The 25,163-nt window shown below is 46.5% G+C and overlaps 1 protein-coding gene and 1 pseudogene across 7 annotated transcripts in view; both read right to left on the minus strand.

The window, feature by feature from the left end:
* LOC142575118 (uncharacterized) overlaps positions 1–7,305 on the minus strand; it is a 171,263-nt gene extending 163,958 nt beyond the window's left edge. The window contains exons 1-3 of one of the 7 annotated variants that reach the window (XM_075684120.1): positions 7,221–7,305; positions 5,664–5,882; positions 3,548–3,630 (exon numbers count right to left, since the gene is read on the minus strand). In XM_075684120.1, the coding sequence (XP_075540235.1) occupies positions 3,548–3,630; positions 5,664–5,855 (275 nt within the window). In that variant the 5' untranslated portion in view covers positions 5,856–5,882; positions 7,221–7,305. The other 6 variants (XM_075684116.1, XM_075684118.1, XM_075684114.1 and 3 more) reach the window with 6 other exon arrangements.
* An 869-nt stretch (positions 7,306–8,174) lies between these two features.
* LOC142575117 (uncharacterized) lies at positions 8,175–13,099 on the minus strand (annotated as a pseudogene).
* Between the last annotated feature and the right edge of the window lie 12,064 nt (positions 13,100–25,163).

Below are 25,163 nucleotides of genomic sequence, written 5' to 3' on the forward strand. Positions count from 1 at the left end.
GTATTTGATTATAGGAACTTTTTCAATGGCCACGTTACCGATAGAAAAGATGGGTTCAGTGACTCTAGCTGTCGTAAATGTTACAAGTTTTGTTTTTGAAAAGTTTATTTCCATATGCCATTGTTTGCATCACTTAGCGATTTTGTCAAGATCTGATTGCAACGTTTTTATAGTCCCGAAGCGGCTAAACCTATGAAGGAGGTCGTAGTGGATGGCTCCGGATAACTTTAATTAGGTTGCCTGGGGATGTTTAACGTGCACTTTGATCGTAGTTGTACATGGGCCGGTAAATTCCTGGTTGGCGTTTCGCAATTCTCACACGGGCGCAGTAGCACTGTGCCAGAAGTTGGCGCCTCGGCGTGATTGTATTTCTTTATTAGATTTTATTTACCAGTTGTAACAACGTGTCATTATTCCATATTATTGACGGCGCCTCCAGGGCACCAAAGCGGCAACGGGAACACTTGTAATGTCACATGCACTCCAGAGGCCTCTGTTAGCCATTACGTCATGTGCCCTCCTGGAGCAGCACTTGTAAAAAAAAAAAACAATCTACCGTGGCGATCACCAAAGCGCCCCACGACTACTGCAACATACCGCCCCCGTGCGAGGTGAATTACGGAACACGAACGAGGAATCTCTCCACAGGCCTCTTGCATTTCGCCTCTATCCCGGCTGCTGAAGGACGCGTCCTCAATATTGCAGGCATGAGCAGTGGCTATACACTCGCACATTTTGTGTGCAGGATTATAATGGCCAAGAACAGCCACAAAGGAACGCAGGCCCGCTGATAAGGATTAACATTTTTACTGCTTAACGTCAACATTTTTATGCGTCTGATTAAGTAAATGGGTATCACATGCGTCACATGCACTATATGGGAACCTACGAAACCACGTACGCGTACTTTCACGCAGTCAAAATCTGACACTCTGGTAATTACGCACGTGTTTGAGCACACCTTGTGCATGCATCGTGTTTCAGCAACGCGAACTCTCAACATGCGCATGCTTTACGCCTTAAATAATGGTCGTTTTCTCTAATTTATCCACAATTCCAACATGACATTCTTAAGGCCAGTTACCGACTGACGAAGCAAGATCTCGATTGAAAAAACTGCTCCGCAGAGCTCGAACAAACTTTTCCGCGGATTTCCGCCGGTAGCGTGTTAGCCATCGTCTGCTGTGGCAGGACCCGCATGGGCGGCGCCACGGTCCAGGCTGCGCCAAGCGAAGGAGGAGGGAAGTGGTTGGTGCTATTTTTGGAGATTGAGAGGCTTTAAAAATGCCTGCGAGATTTATTATTTATTGGAAATCTTTTGTTTCAAGTACTGCTTAGTAAAAATAGTGAGTGCTAGTAATTACATGACATTGTACGGTTCTATTATTGTGCAGCACTTGCTGTGAATTAGCGTGTACATGAAAAAGAATGTCAATTTGCATGAACCTGGCCAGCAGAAAAATTAGTTAGATTCACTGCTTCCCTGTAGATTCCTTAACATAACACAATTTTCTCTTCATATAATTGCAAAGAAGGGCTTGCTGCTTGATAATTGAAAATTGCAGAGTTTTAGCTTCAATAGTTTTGCCTTCTTCGATAATGTGTGACCAAGTATAGACATAAATTGCCAATTTGAAGTAATAATAACTCATGAACTGTTCATCAGAACACAAAACAACTTTGCACGGATGATAAGTGAACTGTAACCTAAAAAACCACTAAATATTGTTGTTCTACGTTGAAAAGGCAAAAAGATATTCATTTATAAACTTTTATTGCTTTGCCCACTTTTATTAGGCCCTATATAAACTTGATTGCTTTACACGCAATATCTCTTCATAGAAACTTTGTATAACCTTTCATTTAAAGACACAACAAACTTTATTTTGTTATGCTGAACAGTTTTGCCAGAAATGCAGTACAACGGAGGCTAGTACAGCAAGAATGCCGTTTTTTTCTCACACTGTTTTGAGTGATGCCAGGTAACACTTCATGCTAGGTGATTGTACTAGGTGCCATCGGAAAGTGCAGAAAGTAAGCTTTCCAGTGCAATATAACTTGCATCCATCCAAGGAGCGCAGAAAGCACAGTGCATCCGCAAACAATGACTAAAATGCAGAGCGCATGTCACCGGAGTGGGACCGCCACCTTCAAGAGTCATTCCAGCCGCAAATGCGTAGTGCCCACAAATGCGTTGTGCTCATACTCTAGAATCCATTCCCCAACTACAATCATTGATATTGAAAGGTTAAACCTGGTTTTCTCTCTCTATATCTCATCACATATTCAGCCATTAACTCAACCATGATACATCATGAAATGGCTCACATGATCTCAGCTATCATATTTCTCTTACAACATTCGATAAGCCCCATTACCTTCTTTTGAAGGCAGAGTAACCTGAGCATATCCACACAAATGCTGTCACCCACTTTGGTATCAAACACAAGTTCTTGCCATTCAAAGCAAATGTCTTTGCAGGAAATTTTAATAAGCAGCACCACAAATAGGCTTTATGGAACATAAAATCAATGTGTTATAGGAAACTTTGAATGAAAATAGCAGTAAGCCGAAAATCTCATTTTAAAATAGTAAGAATCAAACTGCGGATGCAGAGGTCTAAAACTCTTTAAAAAAGGTGCATAACTTTGTGCCCATTTCCCCTCGTTGCTCATAGCAGTACATATTATAAAACATCGTCACATGCTTCATCTTGTCCCCGAACAGTAATAGTCATCAACATTGCATACATTTCATTTCTGCGCACATAAATCTCCAGTCGTGAACGCTATGTCATGCTGATGTTCGCATGCCATTTACGACCTGAAAGTACTGCGCATGCAGTGTTAAAGAAAAGGAGGGCAGGCAAGATAGATTAGTATTATTGTTTGGGGAGAACATAAGCCTACAATGGTACAAATTCTCTTTACAATGCGCTGTATTTGCACACATATAATGCATCCACGAATATAACGAGAGGGAGGACTTTTGATTTTCAGAAAAAGAAAAAGTATAACACAATTATAATGCAAAGTGATGCTGCAAAGAATCAGGAAACAACACATAAAAGCAGATGCCTACAGGGCTTTATTCGTCATTACTGCAAACTGCCATGGCAAAATAAAACGGGAGGACGAGTGCTGACGCCTTTGTCACTGTTTGCAAGTATGGCGTCCCCCTCCTTGACACCCACTAAAATTATTGGACGGGCAGCACTTCAGAAAAGTCCATGACACACTCGAACATGCCAAAGCATTTCATGGATAGCGCAGTGATCCACCACACAACTTGGAAGATTGCTCGCCTGACTCACCTTACAGAAAAAGAAAGTTATATTGATGTCACAAACCCTAATATAACAAGAGGCGCATTTCGAGGTCGGAAATTTCTAAAAAAAACTTACATCACGATCGTGCAAATACAGTAATAAGGCAAGGCAAACTGTAGAAAATATCCACATGGTGCTATTTTGACATATGAAAATCTAAGAAGTGAAAGCAATGCTATTTTTATGGAGTCGCCACAGCAGAAGCCAATACAAACCTACCTTGTGTCCGATCCTTGAAAAATATTCAGCAGCAAGAAAAGAGAAGAAACCCAGCTGGCTACAGCAAGAGACAGCACTATGGCCTGCACATAACAAAAAGCTAGGGCTTTTCTTTTTTTTCTGTGACATAACTTCATGTCCTTTCATCTGTCAACAAAGTTAAAATAAACCTTCACACCGTCACTTGCAATGGGTAACAATGTTATTCACTATGAAACATTGAAAAAAAACATGATTTTATTAAAAACAAAACATTATTCATTAAAATGAAATACTGAATTAATACTTCACAAAAAGATTGCACAACTCTTTTGTTAAATGAAACACCAAAAGATGGAAGTGTTCTAAAGAGTGCTAATGTCAAGGCTTGTGTGAATATTTAATTTTTATGGGCAGGTGAATATTGAAGTTTCAAATATGAATCAAATGCAACACGTTAACTATTTGTGTTCATGCTTGAAAAGAAACTATTCTACATTTTTGAACACTTGGAACCAAGTATTTTGCAACAACCTAATGTTAAACTCTGATTACTGTTCTCCATCTGCTAAACAAGGTATCACAAACTGTCGGATATGAGACAAGTACAAAAGCTTTGTTTCTGGTTTTGCAGTAGAAGTTTATACATTACAACCTGTTATTTTTGCTTCTAAATTGCCATTTTGTGTTTTTGGCATTCTATTCATTTAGCAGTTTTATCTTTCATGCTACAAACTGCAATGTCTTCCTCACAATGCACTATTTTAGGTGTGTTCATGGCATACTGTGAAGACAGGTTCTTGTAAAGGTATTGCACATGCAAGAGCAACCTTGGTGTGAATAAAAGACAAAGGCGTTTGTACATACAATATGATCTGACTACACTCTCCAGAAAGGGAATCAGTTATAGTTGCAACTCCGGAGAACACGAATAATATGGTGAAAGCATGCAGGAACAAATAGGAAGGACGTGAACGCAGTTATAGAGGTGCACTTAGGACTTCACTGCTACGCCCATTAAAGGTGCAGTAAGTCATAGTCGCAGTGATTGCGTAAACACTGATTCACCGGGAGAGGTTCAACTGCCAGGACGACAGGGTAGTTGCTGAGGACACGGCAGTGGACAGAATGCAGAGCCCCTTGTTGTCATCAGCGCCGAGCTTGGTTGTCGCGACTGGCGCTGTCGACAAACGGGTCCCTGATGTGTTCTCCAGGAGACGTCGGCAGGGCCGGGTGCAGGATCAATGCTCAGCAGCGGTCGGCAAGACCCAGGTTGTGGAGCAGGCCCAGGTCCTCTGGCCTGACTGGCCAGTCATTTCCACCCAACAGGCACAGCGTGACTGTCGTCGTGGTTGCCCCATGAAAAGTCCGGTTCTTTTGAACAGCAGGGCTACTTCCTAGATCTGCCTATCGACTATCTGCCACCATTTCACGAACCGGCACCGCCTCCTTGCAGCCAGCCTTCTGAGCCTCACCAGTGCCACGCTCCCCTCCGCGTGAGCCTAGCGCTTCCCTCTTTCTTTCTTTCTGCCTTTTCAGTTTTCAGCCATCTTTTTTTTTTTTTTCAGGCTGTGGCTTGTTCCTTCTTGTGTTTGTGTTGCAGTTGTTGAGCACATCTTACAAGTACGACGTCGCGTGCACATCAGTCACACAAGTCCTTCAGCAGTTTATTTTTTTCCTTTTTAAACCACCTCTGATCTTTCTTCGCAGCCATTCTTTCTAAAAAGCTTGTTTGCGACCAAGCCCTAAAGCTGTTGTGCCACTATTCATGCAGTTTCCTTAATGACAATCAGTGAACTTGAGTTTACAATTGATTCTTTGTCCCTTATAGTTAGCAGTCTTTTATGCCCTAGTCACTACAGGTGTGGTATTATCCAAAATAAATATTCCTGCTGTAAATATATGTGTCCTCGCTCGACTATTTGATTTGATATTCGATACTTAATATCTGCATTTGATTCATATTTGATAAAGTCAGTCTTCGCCCACCTCTAGTAATTTTTGAATATTCACACGTCGGACAGCCAGTTTTACCAATCAGTGTTCTTTAGTGCATTAACAATTATTTCTGTTTGCATGCGACAACTTCCCGAAAGCTCTTCTGTTCCAGTAAAGAATCAACGAAAATCATACTTGCCTTCCAAATCACTGGCTGATTGTCAATGCCTGTTTGTGCCTTCACATTGCACCAGTGAACCAAGCTGAGCATTTGGAACACTTCCAAAATGATGAACAAAGGATCAAGAAAAGCCAAGAGAGTGAGGTTCATTTGACAGGCCCAAGGTGGAATGTATACAAGTGGAAAGACCAGTGCGGACATTGTAACCATGAGCTCCAGAAAAGGAATGCATTGTTTCTGTAAGAGCAAGCGAGCAGTGTAAGCAGCACTTTAGTGTTTTAAACAATACCGCTCAAAGTTATATCACTGCACCTTCAGGTATCAATTCATAATCTAGCATTAAAGGCCAAGACTACAGGCACTTCTACTTCTTTTTCGCGGGGCTATTTGCCTAGCCTACAAATCCTTAGTCCACTTTGCGACAAGCCACAGGCAAGCACTGACAAATATGTTTGAAGAGCGGACCACACACTTTACAAGGCACCTGCGACAGCCCCTCTTTGTGCACATCCACTGAAGTGTCAAACCGAAAGCAACAAAAAAGGTTGACGTTCAACCAGAACCAAGGCTTCTTGCTTTTTCGGTACACTACACTGACGAGCTCGATCCCAGCCGCGTCTGCCACGTTCCGATGGGGGGCAGAATGCAAAAACGCTCGTGTACCGTGCACTAGGTGCACGTTAAGGAACCACAGGTGGTCAAAATTAATCGGGAACCGGTTTATGGTTTCGACACGTAAAACTCCAGAATTTATATTCATTTTTCAGGCAACGCACTCAACCTATCGCGAATGCAGTCGAATGTGAATAGGTTAAATTGCAACACTTGACTGACACCCTGGTCATGTTCCCGATCGAAGCTTGGGCGTTAACAAACAGCACTCATGCAACTCATGCAAACCACGTTAATCTGCATGGATCCCGCTTGCGTCTCCATACTCCCCACGCCACGAATTCTCTTGAACCCTTAGCAGTGTTCGCAAAATTTGCCAAGTTCGCCCATGCAATGTCACGTTTCATTTGAACTCTGACCGAACATGTCAATTACCAACCTGAGTCGACAAGCAAACAAATAAATGCAATTCGCTGACTTACAATTATGCGTGGAATCAATTTTCCTGCAACCAGGGATGCTGTTACAGCAATGGACAGCGACGAAAACGCCTGCGTTCCGAAGGCGACGCCGCACATGGGCAATATGGCCAGCCATACAAACGAAAACAACGCTGACACTGCTCCTAGTACAAGGAATATCAATGAGGGAAGGCACATTGCGACTCCTCATCGGTAACGAGTGCAATAAATTGTGACTGTAACCATAACTTTCGCTACGAATCCAAAACCTGCCGCCACAACTGGATTGATTCCCGCCAGACTTCGCGGTTTGGTCAGACTTGGCCACTTGGCTAGCTTGACTGCGGTAAAGCCAGTAGTATCTAATACACTGTACCAGTGGTAAAGCAATGCCCAAAACCTTACGTTTATGACATGTTTCCGGCTCCCAAACTCGTTTCCGCCGCATTCAACAAGCAAAAGCAAACTCTGTAATAAGATCCGCATATTAAACCCAACAGACCTGGATTTGGACACCACCACGGAGTGGACACCACTTATTCTGGTGTTGTCCGTGTGCCGTCTGCCTGCCGCGTCATACTCGGACCACCGTTTTCCCCTTAAAATCATTTTTAAATAAATTTGGCGTTTGTCAACGCTGTGTTCTTGGTCGAATTTCGCAGCAAGGTTTCATTTTATTGTCCTGATTACTCAGGAACACTTTTTAACACTTTTTTTTAAATTAACAGAAACGAATCTGTAAGACAGGTAAAACGCGAAAAAGAAACGCGGAGAGCGGAAAGAATGGGGACATACAGAGAGCTACTTCCGACTGTTTTATTTGGACCTGCCTTTTATTAAATGTTACCGAATTTCTAGCTCGGATAGAGACAAATTGTGTTTTCTGGCCAACATCAGAGACAGTCCATCGACCTTGGAGCAAAGAGTTAATATAACCAACTAGCGTACAAACTCTATGCCTTGAAGCATGCTTTGCGGTGAGGCGCGCGACGACGAAAAATACTGTGGTGGCGCTGCGATAGAAGTGGATTGGGCCGCATCAGGGTCGTGCCGTTGGAAACTGCTGGCGATTCTGCTCGGCGGGGTCGTTCGTACTGCTACGCGCGCTGCTGTTTACGATCAGATCGCTCAAATGGTGTTTATAATTGAATATGACATGTATTTATGCCTTAGGAATAGATGCATTTCCCCTTTCTCTTCTTTATTTCATTTTAATAATTTTTGATGCGCTCGGTGACTGTGCGTGCATTGCGGCCGCAATGTCGGCTTTCATTCTGCTATGTTAACGCGACAGCGTTAAGGAGCTCGTTTCGCAAAAAAGCCGGTGTCGGCGGCGTTGGCTGTGAGCGATAAATCCCAGAAGGCATTTCATAAATAAAAAACAACCTGCAATATGGGCTGGGTGGTAATCGAACCGGGGTCTCTGGAGTGTGAGGCGGAGACGCTACCACTCAGCCACGAGTTTCTTGTTCTTTTATTACCGGCTTGGCAAAAGAAAATACAATGCGAATATTACATGGCCATAAAAAACAACTAGTCAATGCCGGATCAGTGTGGTGTGATAAGAACGATGTAGGCTAGTCACTTTGTCCAAAGCACTTAGCCAATCAGGAAGATCACTCTGTGCACAGAAAAATTCGCGTATATATAACACACTTTCAATGAAGCATTCATGTGCTGGGGCCTGAACAATGCGCTCATGTCTAATATCCATACGCGTTCGCCACACACTGTGCATGCACAGAAGCATGAACAGATCGACAGGCACTCCCTCTGGTTCCGCGCATGGCAGGAAGCGTATCCCGAAAGCACTTAACGGCAATTCCTTTTTAAAGCTACGTTTTAGAATATCCCACAAAAACACTGCGTCATGGCAGTCCAAAAAGATATGCTCAATCGTCTCCGGTTTTTTGCATATAAAGCAATTCACAGACCAAGGTACAAAAATGTCTTTGCTTTGCAGCCACGGTTTCACTGGGAGAGTGCTTGTATGTAGTTGAAATAAGAAAGATTTAACAGAAGCTCTTACCGGCATTCGTTTAACTCTCTTAAGAACATCTCGTTCTGAACCTAAAACAAATACTGTACGATACAACGGTACAGGCAAGAATAGATCAACAATATCTTTATACAACTTCTTACTAGTAACAGCGGCCAGATATTCACTAGAAAATCTTGCTTTTAGTATTCGGAAAGACGCGACCACTTCACGCAAAAAAGCACTTAAAGGCATTGGCCCCGTATACATGGACGACACTACATAATCAGGCAATGAATCGTGCAGTCTAGCTTGAATCATTGTTCTCAGAAAAGCATCCTTTTGATCACGCAAAAAGAAGAAACCTGCTTACAATCTGTTTGAGGAACAAATGTGACAACCCCAGCCCACCATTCAACACTCTATGGAACAGATTACTACGACTTGTACGTTCCCACGTTGAGGCCCAAATAAACATCGCAAATACTCTATGCAGCTTTTGCACAGACATCCTGGTCAGACATAACGCTTGCATCACATAAAAGATTTTAGCGACTAAAAACAAATTACACACGGTGGCTCTTGCAAACATTGAAAATTTATGCCCTCCCCATTTGCCGGTCTGGGTTTTCATTCGCACTACTTCATTGTCCCAATTTTCTTTGCTATCTCGATAATGTTTGAGGGGGACACCTAGGAAGGTGCCTGGAGTTACCGCCCATTGCATGTTACAAAAAGTCTCAGGCTTGTATTGCCAATTCCCATGCCAAAAACCAAGACACTTTTTCCAGTTAATAGCACTTCCACTTGCAGTACAAAATTTTACAGCCTCTTGTACAACTGCTTTAACACTGTCATGGTCCGTACAAAACACTGCTACATCAACAGCATATGTTAAAACTCGAACTTCAGTTTCATGAAAAGTGTAACCCCGGATGTTTGGGCTCTTCAGCACCCGCAAACAAAAGGGCTCGAGGTAGAGAACGAAAAGCAGGGGGGATAAAGGGCAGCCTTGTCTCACAGACGACTGCACAGGAATACCATCACTTAACTGCCTATTAATTATCAGCTTCGCTATACAACCATTGTACATCATTTTAACACCTTCTGTAATAACGGTTCCAACATTGATATGGTCTAGGATCGAGAACAGAACTTCGTGTACGACTTTATCGAACGCCTTGTGGAGATCTAATTGCAACATGGCCACGCGCCCATACATTCCGACACAGCATTCAAGGACAGTTCTAGCTGTGTGAACATTGGTAAAGATTGACCTGCCTTTTATGCCGCAACTCTGATGTGGCCCTACAAGTGACTTAACACTTTGAAGGCGTCGAGCTAAAATCTTCATGAATATCTTATAGTCCACGTTTGTTGGACTGATGGGACGGTATGATTTAACAGACTGTGACTTAATTGGATCATTCGTTTTAGGAATTAGTACTACGTGGGACGCTCGGAAGGATGGAGGACTTGCTTTCATTTCATAGAATTCGCTAATCAGCCTTTCAAGTGCGACTGCCATTTCTGTTCTAAAGGCTTTATATAGAGATGCACCGAGACCGTCTGGCCCAGGAGACTTGTTTGAACTAAGCTCCAGAATCGCTGATTCAATTTCCTCAGCCGTAATACTGGCTTCTAGAGCGTGCACAAGGTCATCCTCTAATCTCCGCATCAGCGATAGGAATTCTGTTCTGAAGTAGTGTTCGGTGTATTAAGGCTGAATATATCTGTGTAATGTTCGACGAATGCCTGCTTGATTATTTCTTTTCGATTTGTGATTTCGTTTTGATAGCATATTTCCGTTATCTCTTTTGACAGAGCGTGCCTTTTTTCATCACTGAGCGCGCGTTTGGTGGGCGTCTCTCCGGACCACAGTTTTTCGTTATGCGCCCTTATCACTGCGCCACGGTACATTTCTTCGTCTATTGCCTCGAGCTTAGTTTTAGTCTCTTTAATTTCTTTTGTGAACAATCCCGGCTTGTAGCACTCCGTACTTAGCAAAAAATCTAGGGCACTCTGCAGCTCTTTAACTCGTTTTTCTTTTCGCCGAAGCGCACATGATCTACCAATAGCGGCTATTTTAATATCACATTTGAACTGCTCCCATACTTGCATAAAACTTTCGGAGTTACTTCGCAGCATGTTCGCTATATAATCCTTGACTTTAGTCACGTACTCTTCACCTTCCAGTAATTTATCATTAAACTTCCACAAGTCCCAATTAAATTTCGCAGCTATTCTCTTCGTACCGATTGTAACCATGACTAGGCAGTGATCACTAAAAGAGACATAGATCGTCTGTTAGTCAGAACATAACAGCGAACATTCGACAGGGACATATATACGGTCCAATCTAGCATGACTGCCTCCCTGAAAGTGAGTGTACATTGCCTGGCCTTCATGCGTCGATATAAAGCCTACATCTTCAAGGTCGTGCTCACCTACAATTTCTGAAAGTAGCTCGGCGCTCCGATCGTGAAAGGAACGGTTTGTTGTCCTATCCTCTGGTCTACAGACGCAATTGAAGTCCCCAAGCAAGATCACCCGCCTTTCAGTAAGCAGGACAGGCTTCACCTGTCGGAAGAAACTCTCCCTTTCAGCAATTACATTCGGAGGGTATACACACACAGCTGTCCAAGCCACTCCATCCGATTCAAAATCACACATTACAAGACGCCCGCTTTCACAGGAGAACACAGTATCAACAGCCCCCAATACCATTTCTTAAAAAAATAACGCATCCACCCGCTCTTCCAACAGCATGACATACGCAAACGCTGTATCTGCTACGATAGACCGCTACCATTCTGTCTGTTTGTTCTTCGTCTTCAATTTTAGTTTCCTGAACCGCGAGCAAATCTATTTCGTTTTCTAGCAGAAGGCGGTTCAGTTGCACTTGCCTTCTACGCGCAGACAGGCCCCTTACACGTAGGCTGGACGTGAGGTTGGTAGCCATCTAAGGAAAAGGGAGACGCCAATCAGTCTACTCACACGTCAAACATGGTGAATCCATATCCATTAAGGCGTTTGAACTTAGTACTGACCCGATCAAAGACCGGGCTTCTACCGTTGTGGCAAAAGAAGCCCCCGCTCAGGCGGAGGGAGAGCAGACAGTACTGCGTTCCGGTGGCAATTTCGGTTTGGGCTTGAACGGTCCGCGGCGCGTTGAAGGTGCCTTCGGCGGAGGCTCCTCGCCGCGTTCACCGACCAATCTCGGTTCCTGATTATCCGAATCCTCGTGAGCCCGCTTCACTGGTACACTTGACGCTGAGGGCATCTCGGTATCGGCGTCTTCCTGGTTGTCGCCCTGCTGCCCAGTCGTAACCAGGCTTACAGCAGTCACGCTATCCGCTTTTTCCGGAAGGAACGCTGGCTTTGATGCGACGGCCGGCTGGGTTTGGTCCTTACCGGCTTGGCTGGTATCTGAAAGGGGTGCGGGTGCGGTTTCCCTGGATGTTGACTCCTTGGTAGCATCATCTCCCCCACTTCTGCGGGTTGCTTCGACCGCGTCTGCTTCATCCATGATGTGTTCGGCCGCTTCATCACTTCGTGTCTGGCCCGTAACATTGGCGTATAGCTACGCACGCACTGGCTCTCATCGTGGCCGAAACGCCGGCATAGCCCGCAGCGTGGCACCCGGCACTCACGGCGTATATGTCCTTTTCCACGGCATCGAAGGCAGAGCGGAGCCCTACCAGGAACATGGACGAGAGCAACGTCCTCACCAACACGCAACTGATGGGGCAAGTCCTCGATGGTAACACCCACCTTCAGTTTCAGTGTAACCGACCGTGTTGTTAAGCCTTGTCGACGCAGCCTTTAACCTTCCATTTATCGCGGGTTATTTCGGTCACTTTTCCGAACGCTGCTAATGCCACTCGCACGTCGTCGTCTTGCACACCGTGGAGCAGCCAAAACAGCTTCAGCCTGACGCCTTGGTTGGTCGGGTCAATAACCACGCAGCGGTGGTCTTTCACATTGAAAGCTTCGGCCTGCAGAATCTTTGCCTTCGCTCCTTCGCTGTTGAAAGTAACGGCCCACAGGTGGTTCATCTGATATGCCCCAAGGGCAACCACATCCGGCAGCAATGACAGGCGCGCTAGGGCGTCGCGAAAATGCTCGACGCGATATGGCCTGGCGGTGACATCACCATGCAAAAATACTGTGTTTTTCAAAACACTCGAACCTGATGGCAGATGCGGGACAACCATTTCATAATCCTGGGCAGGCATTTCAGTGCTCCTGATACCGCGACCCGGCTGGGCCGCTAAAGCCGCTCCTTGGGAGCCCATGAAGCAGACGTCCGTCACGCTCGGTGGCCGGAAGTCGTCTCCACTCAGCCACGAGTTCTTTTTTTTCTTTCTTTCATTATGTTTATTACAGTAGCAACCCGACATTCACCAGTTGTGCATAGTCAGAGAATGGAGAGCACAAATAATGAACGTCACTCAGAGAAAAGGCATCGTTCATACTGTGGGTAGAAATGTTGGTTTCACTTTAGAAGGGTGGAAAGGATAGGCACCTCACCAAACTGGGGTACCAGTCCGGCTGTGTATCAAGTCTATCATAAACCTGCTTTAGGTGTAGTGTCATTTGGATGAAATGTACCCTTGTAGGTACAACCGTATCGTCGTTTCTGTCCATCATTCGCGTTTTCCACAAACTGTGCATTCCGATGAGAAAAAAAAAAAAACATATCGAATGGTGCACTATTATCAGAGGTCGGCAGCAGGTATCGCACAGTATGAGCGTTAATCTCAAAGCCTTTTTTTAAAGTCCGCTGGAGGACATCCCAAAATAGTATGGCGACGGTGAAACTAATAAAACAATGTTCAATCGTCTCTGGCGCGTCACAAAGGCGACAGTTAACAGAAAAGACAAAGATACCCTTTTTCTGTAGCCATGTTTTAACCGGTATGGTTTCACTATGAGGTTTATAAAAAATGTTTTGCAGCAAGGGGATATATACATTTTACGAACTCGCTTTAGTACATCGTGACCTGGCCATTGAATGTATAGTGATCGGTAAAATGGAGGCGGAAATAGCATGGACAATAGATCTTTGTATAACGTTTTACGCGACACAGAGTACAAGTATTCAGTGGAAAACCAAACTGTCAGGAAACGAACCAAGTAAACTTGCATGAACCCCCACAAGCATAAACGCGAAGAAAAATTGGAACAGAGAGAGAGAGAAATAAACTTTATTGTGAGACCAGGCTTCTTGAGCCCAAAGGTGGGTGGCCTCCTCAGTCCAGGTAGCCATGGCTCGCTGCCGCCGCCCGAGCCCTGTTTCCCAACCGCAGCTGGCTGTCAGGGTCTTGCGTCACCAGCAGAGCCTCCCACTGGTCTTCCAATTCTTCTTCTGAATCCGCCTCTTTCTGCATGATATCGCCTGGTGGTGATGATGATGGTGGTACTTCTCGATTATTCCTGCATCCAAGCACCATATGGCGCAAGGTGTTGGGCGTGTCCGGCGGGCAGAACTTGCAGTCTCGCCCGTAGATGTCCGGGTACATGGCGTGCAGCAGTGTTCCGTGTGGGTAGGTTCCAGCCTGTAGTCTTCTCCAGGTTACCGCTTGGTCCCTACTCATCGTCTTATGCGCGGGCGGGTAGCGACGCCTCTGCTTCCTGTAGTGCGCCAAGATAGCCGAGTACTTCTTGGATATCCGTTCATCATCCTCGTCACAGTCGTTGGTACGTGTTCTCTGCGCGTCGGAGATGGCTCGGCGTGCATGATCTCGAGCCGCGGCGTGCGCCGCCTGGTTCCCCGTGAGAGACTCGTGTCCCGGCATCCAGAGGATTTGTGCTGCGTCTATCTTGGTGTTGTTCAAGACCTGAAGTGCTGCCTTTCCAATCCTTCCGTTCATATACCTTCTGCATGCTTCTTGCGAGTCCGTCACCACGGTAACCATGGCCTTCTTGCACGTTGCGATGGCCAGGGCTATGCCCACCTCTTCCGCTATGCTCGCGTCCTTGGCACGTATGGATGTGGCTATAAGTTGTTCGCCTTCTCGTCGACCACGCTGATTGCGAATCGGTCGTTGGTACTGTGCGCAGCTGCATCCGTATATCTAACGTTTTCTTCTTTGCTGTTGGTGCGTTCGAGTATGCGCTTGAGCGCCTGTATTCTCGCCTGTCTCCTTTCCTTGTCGTACTCGATCGGGATGCATGTTTCTGGAAATATGGTACTTATGTGTAGCTTGTCTCTGATCTCGTGTGGGATACGCTGAGGTAGGTGCCTTTCATCCTCGACTTGGTAGCCCAGATCTTGCAGCAGGGCTCTTCCCGTCTTTGTCAGCTTTAGTCTCTCCAGTTGGTTGACGTTGTGCGCTTCCACGAGCTCTTCCCACGTGTTGTGGACTCCCATTTTGAGTAATTTCGCTGTGGACGTGGAGGGGGACAGGCCCAAGGAAATTTTGTATGATTTTCTGATGAGGGCGTTTACTTTGTCTCGTTGACTGTTCTTCATGTCAACGTATCGGGTCCCGTACGTGACGATGCTCTTGAGCAGCGCTTGTATCATTTTCGTGCAGTCTTCTTCCTTGAGTCCGTGGCTTTTGCTCGTCACTCTTTTAATAAGGTGGGTTATTTGTTGCACTGTTCTCTGAATTTTTTCCAACTCTGCTCCCCCGGCCCCGTCCTTTTGAATCAAGAGTCCGAGGATGCGGAGCGCCGTAACCTGCGGAATCATAATGCCTCCCACCTTTACTACCGGGTCTGGTATCTGCTGCGGTTGTCGGCCTCTTGTGCGCTTTCTTAGCACCAAGAGCTCCGATTTTTCAGGTGCGCACGTCAGTCCACATGCTTCCAGGTACTTTTCCGTAGTGTCAACCGCTTCTTGCAGAGCGTCTTGCTGTTTACCTGTCGACCCTCCCGTAGTCCAGATGGTGAGGTCGTCAGCATATATAGCGTGACCAATCCCTTCTATTTGCTTCAGTTGCTTGGGTAGTGAGCTCATCGCCAGATTGAATAGCATCGGCGAAATGACGGAGCCTTGTGGCGTTCCCTTTCGCGGTATGTCGAATTTCTCAGAGCGTAAGTTGCCTATCCCCACTGTGGCTGTCCGTTCATTCAGAAAAGCTTTGATGTAATTATATACTTTTTCGCCGCAGTTATATACGTTGAGGTGCTGCAGTATGGCTTCGTGTGACACGTTGTCGAAAGCCCCTTTCACGTCAAGTGCCAGGATGGCTCTTTTGCTGTGCGTGTCCAGCTTGTCGATGACTTTTTCCTTGATTTGCAGCAACACGTCTTGCGCGGACAGGTGAGCTCTAAATCCGAACATAGTGTTTGGGACGTGTTCGTTGTCTTCGAGATAGTCGATCATGCGGTTGTGCACCATGTGCTCGTAGAGTTTTCCAGCACACGAGGTTAGGGATATAGGACGAAGGTTCTGCACGCTGATGGGCTTGTTGGGTTTAGGTATCATGGTTACCTCGGCATGTTTCCATTCCGGTGGTACTTTACCGTGTTGCCAGCACTCGTTGATGTATTTTAAGAGCGCGTCTACAGAGGGTCCGTCAATGTTCCGGAGTGTCTTGTTGTTTATTCTGTCGTACCCTGGCGCCGTGTTGCGGGTGAGCTTGCTCAAGGCCCTCTCGATTTCTGCTTCTGTGAAGGGCCGATCCAGTTCTATATTTGGGTTGCCTCGATACATTTCGAAGTGCGAATCTACAGTTATGTTCCGCTCCGTACCGAGGAACTTCTCCTTCAGTTCTTTGATAATGTCTTCCTCTTTCCCCGGGTGGTTGTGTATGAGTCGCTGCACTTTCTGTTTTGCGGCGTTCTTGTTCTCCTTCTTTGATAGGAGAGTCTTGAGCACCGCCCAAGTGCGCTTGCTGCTTAAGGTACCTTGAAGCTTGTTACATGTTTCGCGCCAGTTCTTTCTTTCAAGTTGTTCAGAGTACTCTTGCGTTTCCTTGATCAGCTTAGAGATTCGAATTTTGAGTTTCCGGTTGCATTTGTTACGCTGCCAGCGTTTGGCGAGACCCCTCCGCGCCTCCCACAGGAGGAGTAAGTGCGGGTCGACCACGGGGGTGATTTGCGACAGCTGGATTGTCCTCGTATGCTTCTCGGCTCTTTCCACGACTTCTCTGATCCATATTTTTATGTCGTCTATCGTCGCATTAATGGCGCTCTCATCTTAGCGAAAGGCCTGCCAGTCCGTGATCTTGGCCTTTCCGATCTTCATCGTTGCTTTGTGGTGCGGAATGATCGTTTGCACTATATAATGGTCGCTACCAAGATTCTCGTACAAGCAGCTCCACTCATACTGTTTGAGTCCGCGTACGAATGTGAGGTCGGGGCTGGTGTTTCTAGATACACTGTTGCCGATGCGCGTGGGTGTCTGCGGGTCGTTGAGTAGCGTGAGGAGGTGCTGTTGGGCTACGTTGTGCACGTCTTCTTTTTTCTTTGAGGCCGCATAACCCCAGGCCACATGGGGAGCATTAAAATCTCCAACGACTATCAGCCCGTTACCCTTGCTCAGCTTCTTCACCTCTCTCATTAGCTTGTCTAGATCCTTAAGGTGGTCCTTTGGTGGGCTGTACACGTTTATACTTTTAAGTATAGCCTTCTGAGTCGTTTCCTTTTTTCTTTTTCTTTTTTTTTCTTTGAAAGAAGTCCTATTAGGGTTATTATAATTACACGAAGGTATTTCGCCCTCGCCAGCAGCAGTACTTGAGATAGCTATTCCGGCGGCTAGCTTCCCACGCTATGCGTGCCGCCCTCGCACCTGTTAAAGCTTTTCCTAGACGCTAGAGCTATACTATTCCTGCGCAACCTTGAGCGATCGGAAAGCGCGTTTTCCACGCTTGGCCGGCGGAGAGGGGAGGCTTCGTTCCGGCCGCGAAGCTCTCCACATCCCCGTAAGGTGCCTGGTGGTGGTCTCGTGCTGACGATGCCCTCTCGGTGAGCGCATAATTCCCCCCTCATCTTTTAAGAGATTCAATACATACAAGCATTTGTCTCGCAAACCAGATTTATTTCAAGGGAATTTTCCACGTGTCAATAATTTCTCTCGTCGTATTCGAGTGCTGATTGCCGTGTTATAGTTTGTTAACGAAGCTTCCCCTCAAGTCTAAATATTGTAAGGCAGTTTTCCTAGTCTCTAAAGCCGCTCGAGTTCACGCTGCTCCTCTGGCGGCCATTTTTCCAAGAAATTATGCCTTCCAACCACTCAGAAAAATCGACTGTCGCGGACAACACCAGCCCCTTTCCACATAAGTATGAGGCTCGGAGCAGGAGCTATGGCGCTTGAAAGTAACCGCTGGCTTGACGAACCAACCGACTGAGCTACCTTTCCGGGCAACATTGAAGGATCACGAGTTCAAATCACAAGTTATGTTCCTTTTTTTCGCCCCCTTTTTTTTCTTTCTTTTTAATGTCTTTTCCTTCATTTTATCGCTGTACGGAAACCCTCCTAAAAAATATTATATATCCTCAATTATGTGTGGCCACACATGTGCAGGTCATAAATACCAGGTTCTCTAGCCGAGTGCCATCCATGCGGTATAACCGAGCTCAGATTGGCCCACCTTGACTGATCAAATTGGGCACCACTGTAGGTTAAATGAGGCGTACAACTCCTGCGGGACCCGCCGTGGTTGCTCAGTGGTTATGGTGTTAGAATGCTGAGCACGAGGTCGCGGGATCGGACCCCGGCCACGGCGGCCGCATTTCGATGGGGGCGAAATGCGAAAACACCCGTGTACTTAGAATTTGGTGCACGTTAAAGAACCCCAGGTGGTCGAAATTTTCGGAGTCCTCCACTACGGCGTGCATAATCAGAAAGTGGTTTTGTCACGCAAAACCCCATAATCCAATTTTTAATTTAACTCCTGCGGGGACGGTAGAGTATCCGTCTCCAGTGCAAAAGGACCGTGATTCAAATCCCGGTGCCGCGCAATTCTCCACCGGAAAATACAAAAAAAACGTGTGTTGAGAAAATTGCACAAACAGGCCTGGAGTGCGGCCTGATCCCGGTGACCAGAACCGGTAACGCACTCTCTCACCAGAGCAGGATTGGCCACCCTGGTGCAGTACTTGGCCACAACCTCCTATATGAATACAACAATCAAACCCCGGCCCTCAGTCCCCAGCAGCCGCGAAGCAACTGACCACGGCGGCGGTCAGATCTGTGACGCTGCAGAGGGTGCTAAGAATACCTGGCTCCGGACAGGCCGCCATTGGAATCGGAACCTGGCAACGTTTAACGTTAGAACGTTATCTAGTAAGGCGAGTCTAGCAGTGTTATTGGAGGAATTAGAGGGTAGTAAATGGGATATAATAGGGCTCAGTGAGGTTAGGAGGACAAAAGAAGCATATACAGTGCTAAAAAGAGGGCATGTACTGTGTTACCGGGGCTTAGCAGAGAGACGAGAACTAGGAGTCGGATTCCTGATTAATAAGGAAATAGCTGGTAACATACAGGAATTCTATAGCATTAACGAGAGGGTGGCAGGTCTTGTTGTGAAGCTTAATAAGAGGTACAAATTGAAGGTGGTACAAGTCTATGCCCCTACATGCAGTCATGATGACCAGGAAGTCGAAAGCTTTTATGAAGACGTGGAATCGGCGATGGGTAAAGTAAAAAAAAAATACACTATACTGATGGGCGACTTCAATGCCAGGGTAGGCAAGAAGCAGGCTGGAGACAAGTCAGTGGGGGAATATGGCATAGGCTCTAGGAATAGCAGAGGAGAATTATTAGTAGAGTTTGCAGAACAGAATAATATGCGGATAATGAACACCTTTTTCCGCAAGCGGGTTAGTCGAAAGTGGACGTGGAGGAGCCCGAATGGTGAGACTAGAAATGAAATCGACTTCATACTCTGCGCGAACCCTGGCATCATACAAGATGTAGACGTGCTCGGCAAGGTACGCTGCAGTGACCATAGAATGGTAAGAACTCGAATTAGCCTAGACTTGAGGAGGGAACGGAAGAAACTGGTACACAAGAAGCCAATCAATGAGTTAGCGGTAAGAGGGAAACTAGAGGAATTCCGGATCAAGCTACAGAACAGGTACTCGGCTTTAACCCAGGAAGAGGACCTTAGTGTTGCAGCAATGAACGACAATCTCATGGGCATCATTAAGGAGTGCGCAATAGAAGTCGGTGGTAACGCCGTTATACAGGAAACCAGTAAGCTATCGCAGGAGACGAAAGATCTGATCAAGAAACGCCAATGTATGAAAGCCTCTAACCCTACAGCTAGAATAGAACTGGCAGCAGAACTTTCTAAGTTAATCAACAAGCGTAAGACAGCGGACATCAGAAACTATAATATGGATAGAATTGAACAGGCTCTCAGGAACGGAGGAAGCCTAAAAACAGTGAAGAAGAAACTAGGAATAGGCAAGAATCAAATGTGTGCGTTAAGAGACAAAGCCGGCAATATCGTTACTAATATGGATGAGATAGTTCAAGTGGCTGAGGAGTTCTATAGAGATTTATACAGTACCAGTGGTACCCACGACGATAGTGGAAGAGAGAATAGCCTAGAGGAATTCGAAATCCCACAGGTAACGCCAGAAGAAGTAAAGAAAGCCTTAGGAGCTATGCAAAGGGGGAAGGCAGCTGGGGAGGATCAGGTAACAGCAGATTTGTTGAAGAATGGTGGTCAGATTGTTCTAGAGAAACTGGCCACCCTGTATACGCAATGCCTCACAACCTCGAGCGTACCGGAATCTTGGAAGAACGCTAACATAATCCTAATCCATAAGAAAGGGGACGCCAAAGACTTGAAAAATTATAGACCGATCAGCTTACTGTCCGTTGCCTACAAAGTATTTACTAAGGTAATCGCAAATAGAATCAGGAACACCCTAGACTTCTGTCAACCAATGGACCAGGCAGGATTCCGTAAAGGCTACTCAACAATAGACCATATTCACACTGTCAATCAAGTGATAGAGAAATGTGCAGAATATAACCAACCCTTATATATAGCTTTCATTGATTACGAGAAAGCGTTTGATTCAGTCGAAACCACAGCAGTCATGGAGGCATTACGGAATCAGGGTGTAGATGAGCCATATTTAAAAATACTGGAAGATATCTATAGCGGCTCCACAGCCACCGTAGTCCTCCACAAAGAAAGTAACAAAATCCCTATAAAGAAAGGCGTCAGACAGGGAGATACGATATCTCCAATGCTATTCACAGCATGTTTACAGGAGGTATTCAGAGGCCTGGAGTGGGAAGAATTGGGGATAAAAGTTGATGGAGAATACCTTAGTAACTTGCGATTCGCTGATGATATTGCCTTGCTTAGTAACTCAGGAGACCAATTGCAATGCATGCTCACTGACCTGGAGAGGCAAAGCAGAAGGGTGGGTCTGAAAATTAATTTGCAGGAAACTAAAGTATTGTTTAACAGTCTCGGAAGAGAACAGCAGTTTACGATAGGTAGCGAAGCACTGGAAGTGGTAAGGGAATACATCTACTTAGGGCAGGTAGTGACCACGGATCCGGATCATGAGACTGAAATAACCAGAAGAATAAGAATGGGCTGGGGTGCGTTTGGCAGGCATTCTCAAATCATGAACAGCAGGTTGCCACTATCCCTCAAAAGGAAAGTGTATAACAGCTGTGTGTTACCAGTACTCACATATGGGGCAGAAACCTGGAGGCTTACGAAAAGGGTTCTGCTGAAATTGAGGACGACGCAACGAGCTATGGAAAGAAGAATGATGGGTGTAACGTTAAGGGATAAGAAAAGAGCAGATTGGGTGAGGCAACAAACGCGGGTAAACGACATCTTAGTTGAAATCAAGAAAAAGAAATGGGCATGGGCAGGACATGTAATGAGGAGGGAAGATAACCGATGGTCATTAAGGGTTACGGACTGGATTCCAAGGGAAGGGAAGCGTAACAGGGGGCGGCAGAAAGTTAGGTGGGCGGATGAAATTAAGACGTTTGCAGGGACAACATGGCCACAATTAGTACATGACCGGGGTAGTTGGAGAAGTATGGGAGAGGCCTTTGCCCTGCAGTGGGCGTAACTAGGCTGATGATGATGATGATGACACGTTTAACACAGAGGCTTTGCTGCTGTTTTTTCTCGGGTACGATTTCGACGAGGGTGTGTTCGATGCGGTGTTGGATGTCGTGTCGTTGAGCGTTGATGGCCTTCTTGGTCAGGATTGCTGTCCTCGTTTTACCGTCAGTGACGTGAGTGAGGTAACCACTGACCTTGATTACGACCGGTTGACATGGTATAACAATGGCGCCCGCCAAATTTTCCGAGACGGAACCGTCCGTGTAAACAGGGATTCGGTTAGCGTATGAACAACGCAAAAGTTCCAATGTGGTCTGCTTGACAGCTGCGGTGGTCATGCTAGCTTTCTTCGCTATTCCTGGAACAGCAAGGTACACAGGATGCTTTTTCAAGCACCACAGAGGGGATGGCGGTCTTGCTGCGGGTGAGTGCCTCAATGACAGAGTGCCGGTTAGCCGCAACTGATCTGGAGAACGCTGCCTTGGGTCTTTTCTCAGGCGAGCGAGCGAGATGGTGGTCAGGGACTCTGGATATATGGCGAGCATGCGCCCGGAGTGCGTCGATAGCTATACGAGTCATTCTTGGGTGGCCTCCTCGTGGTGGCACTCCGCCTCTTTCATGTTCCTGTGCTGCCCTGACGCACGCCACTGGAAACGTTTTGGAAGGGTGCCGGGGATTTCGCCGGTTGATTTGTGTACCTGCGCCCATGTTGAATGTGCGTCGGTTGTGCGTTTCGTGGATCGCGAACAATAATCAATGATTTCTCCGGGGCAGCACGTCGACTACAGTTGGTGAACAGGCCCGAGTGCACTGTAGCAGTAACAGCGCGGCCGAGATTGGCACGCCGAGTTCCGTCTGCCAATGCGGCTGCCTTAGAGTTCGCTGTCGCTGATGTCTGCGATTGCACATCGCTTTTTGTATTCACTAACATTCACTAAACATTCCGCATATTCAAGAAGCCTTTGAGCGCAGCCTTCCACGTGGGATTTGCCAAAGCGGTGCATTTGTTTACATCTACATCTTCAAATCGCTCTTAGCTCTTCGAATATTGTAGAAACGGCGCATCACTGATCTGAAATAATTTCAAAATGTAGCAAAACATACGTATCTGCGCATGTGAGCCACGTTTTTTCTCCCCGAGACGATTCAATATGAGCGGCCGAGTGACTTAAATTGCAACTGTGATCCAGACACATATATATTACAGACTGTTACTACTGATTCTCGTTTTGTTTAACTTTATCATACTTACAGTTTGCGCGTGCCATGAAGTATTATTAGAGAAAACTGTGCTCGGCATGGTGCCCTCACTAGGCCGTGTAGTTCTCTCGCAAAAACGCGGATGCCATTGCTGACACCGTTGGTAATGAGCAAGTTTATGCTGCTGTACCGAATGATTATTCTCTTCTTTCCCGTTCAACGCAGAGGTAAATAGTGTTTCTCTGGAATTAAGCAATGTGTCAGCATGACAACACACACAGACCCACGATCTACGGGAATGCGACCGGCAGCGTTCGAGAACGGTGACCAAAGTAGAAGATGTTGGCACAGCGCTGTGTCCCCGCTTGCCACTTATTGTGTACGTGCCGTGTGAAGTGAACAGTAGTGATCAAATCGCTTTAGGGTCACAACTGAACCATAAGAGCTGTTTTCTTCGTCATGATTGGTTATTTTTTAAAGTTCAGGTCCATCGGTAGTGGGTGCACGAACACGATAGTATCAGGCGTAGCCCAACCTTCGCTAAACCGGGTTAACAATTGACTCAAACTTCACGTGCACAGCTTGAGAGGACTGAAGCTCGTGCATATAAACTCCGAAGGTATGTCGACGCATTTTGACCACGAATAATGATATTTACATGTGAATGAGCTGCAGCTATCGCGTTGTCGGTTCGACGGCTGATCGCGTAGGGTTCGGTCAAGCTATCGTGGTCTGCACGCTGATTTTGTCGGTGCCGTCGACAAGGAAACCCGTCGCGCTATATGACAACTCCCACCCGTAGGTTGCGTCGTTGTTCGCCTATTATGATCAAATGGTCTCAGTGACACAGTGCTGAATCGTCGGCGTCAGCGACTTGTCGGTCTCGTATCGACCAAGTGTTACCACGCCTTAAACGAGTACATGAAGTCAGGCACGCGCTGCTGCCACCACCAGCAATAGTGGGCCGACGCTGCAAGAAGACTGCCTCAGCAACGTGTTTTTGAAGTGTTGCCCTAGTATAACGCAGTGTTGCCCTAGTATAACGCAGGGGTTTATCGATAAATTTGGCAGCCGTCAGTACAAGGCGGCAAATACGTGGTTCATGGTGCAGTCCGCACGAAGCCCTGGCCCTTCTCTGTTTTAAAGAGGAGTTGCAGTCTTACACTACGCACGTGTTCGGCAGCGCACCGATGTCGAGCTACCAGTACAGTTTCAACGCGGTACGCGGCACAAGTGTTCGCTGCACTGAGCGTCTGTGCGCTTTTATTCCGGGGTAGTTTCCCCCGATACCATGCCGCGCGGTCGCGCGCGCGTCCCTTACAAAACGTTTCGCGACTAATCCGCTAGGGCAGGGCGCATGCACCGTTGCGCCGTGAAAAAGGCGGATTGTTGCTACGGTTGAAGCACTTCGAGGTAGCCCCAGACATGTTCGAAGGGCTTGGCTTTGAATGCTCTGTAGGACATGGATGTTAGTTTTGTTAGCATTGGACAGCACTGGTGTGCTATATCGCAAGTGTCCTAGGAAGAGCGTCCTGTATATATAGTTGAAGCATAGATGCCACGGATGTGCCCCACGTTTTACCGGCAAGAAACCTTAGTATATGGGCCAGGCACGCGCGCAGGATTTTTTTTCGCCCCCCCCCCCAACCCAAGGTAGCTTTTCTATACAAATGAGGGGGGGGGGGGTACCTTTACAAGTATAAATGTGAATAACGCCCGGCATTCGCCATAAGGACGCATAAACCCGCAAAAGAGAAATGAAATAAGGTGTATCTCACAGGCGTACCTGCGAGATACACCTCTTCTTCACTTGGCAAACAAGGAACCGCATCGAGTGGACTCGCTCAGGAAGAACATTGTCAAGAACAAGAAAACAAACGGAAGTGCAAAATAAAGATTTCTATCATCATCATCAGCCTATTTTATGACCACTGCACGCCGAAGGCCTGTCCCTATAGATTTCTATAGTAGCATTAGCATACAACTTAAAAAAAAACAGCAGTTGGCAACAAAGGCACAGGGACTGCGCGGCGTGCGTCTAATTGTCGTACAAAAATCCCTCACGTGACCTGATCCTAGGTGCCTAGGGACAGGATCGTTTAGGGACTTTTGAGAAGGCATGATGGTTGCGCCGAGCGACGCCGTGACGTGTTCGTTCTCAGCGTGATCGTTCACCGGCTCGCGCGGACCGCGCGTTGTTCAACGTTGCTTATGTGATTGTGCTTGCGTTGCTTGTGTGTTGGTTGTACGTACTTAG

The sequence above is a fragment of the Dermacentor variabilis genome, chromosome 3, assembly GCF_050947875.1.
Source record: "Dermacentor variabilis isolate Ectoservices chromosome 3, ASM5094787v1, whole genome shotgun sequence".
NCBI classification, from domain to species: domain Eukaryota; kingdom Metazoa; phylum Arthropoda; class Arachnida; order Ixodida; family Ixodidae; genus Dermacentor; species Dermacentor variabilis.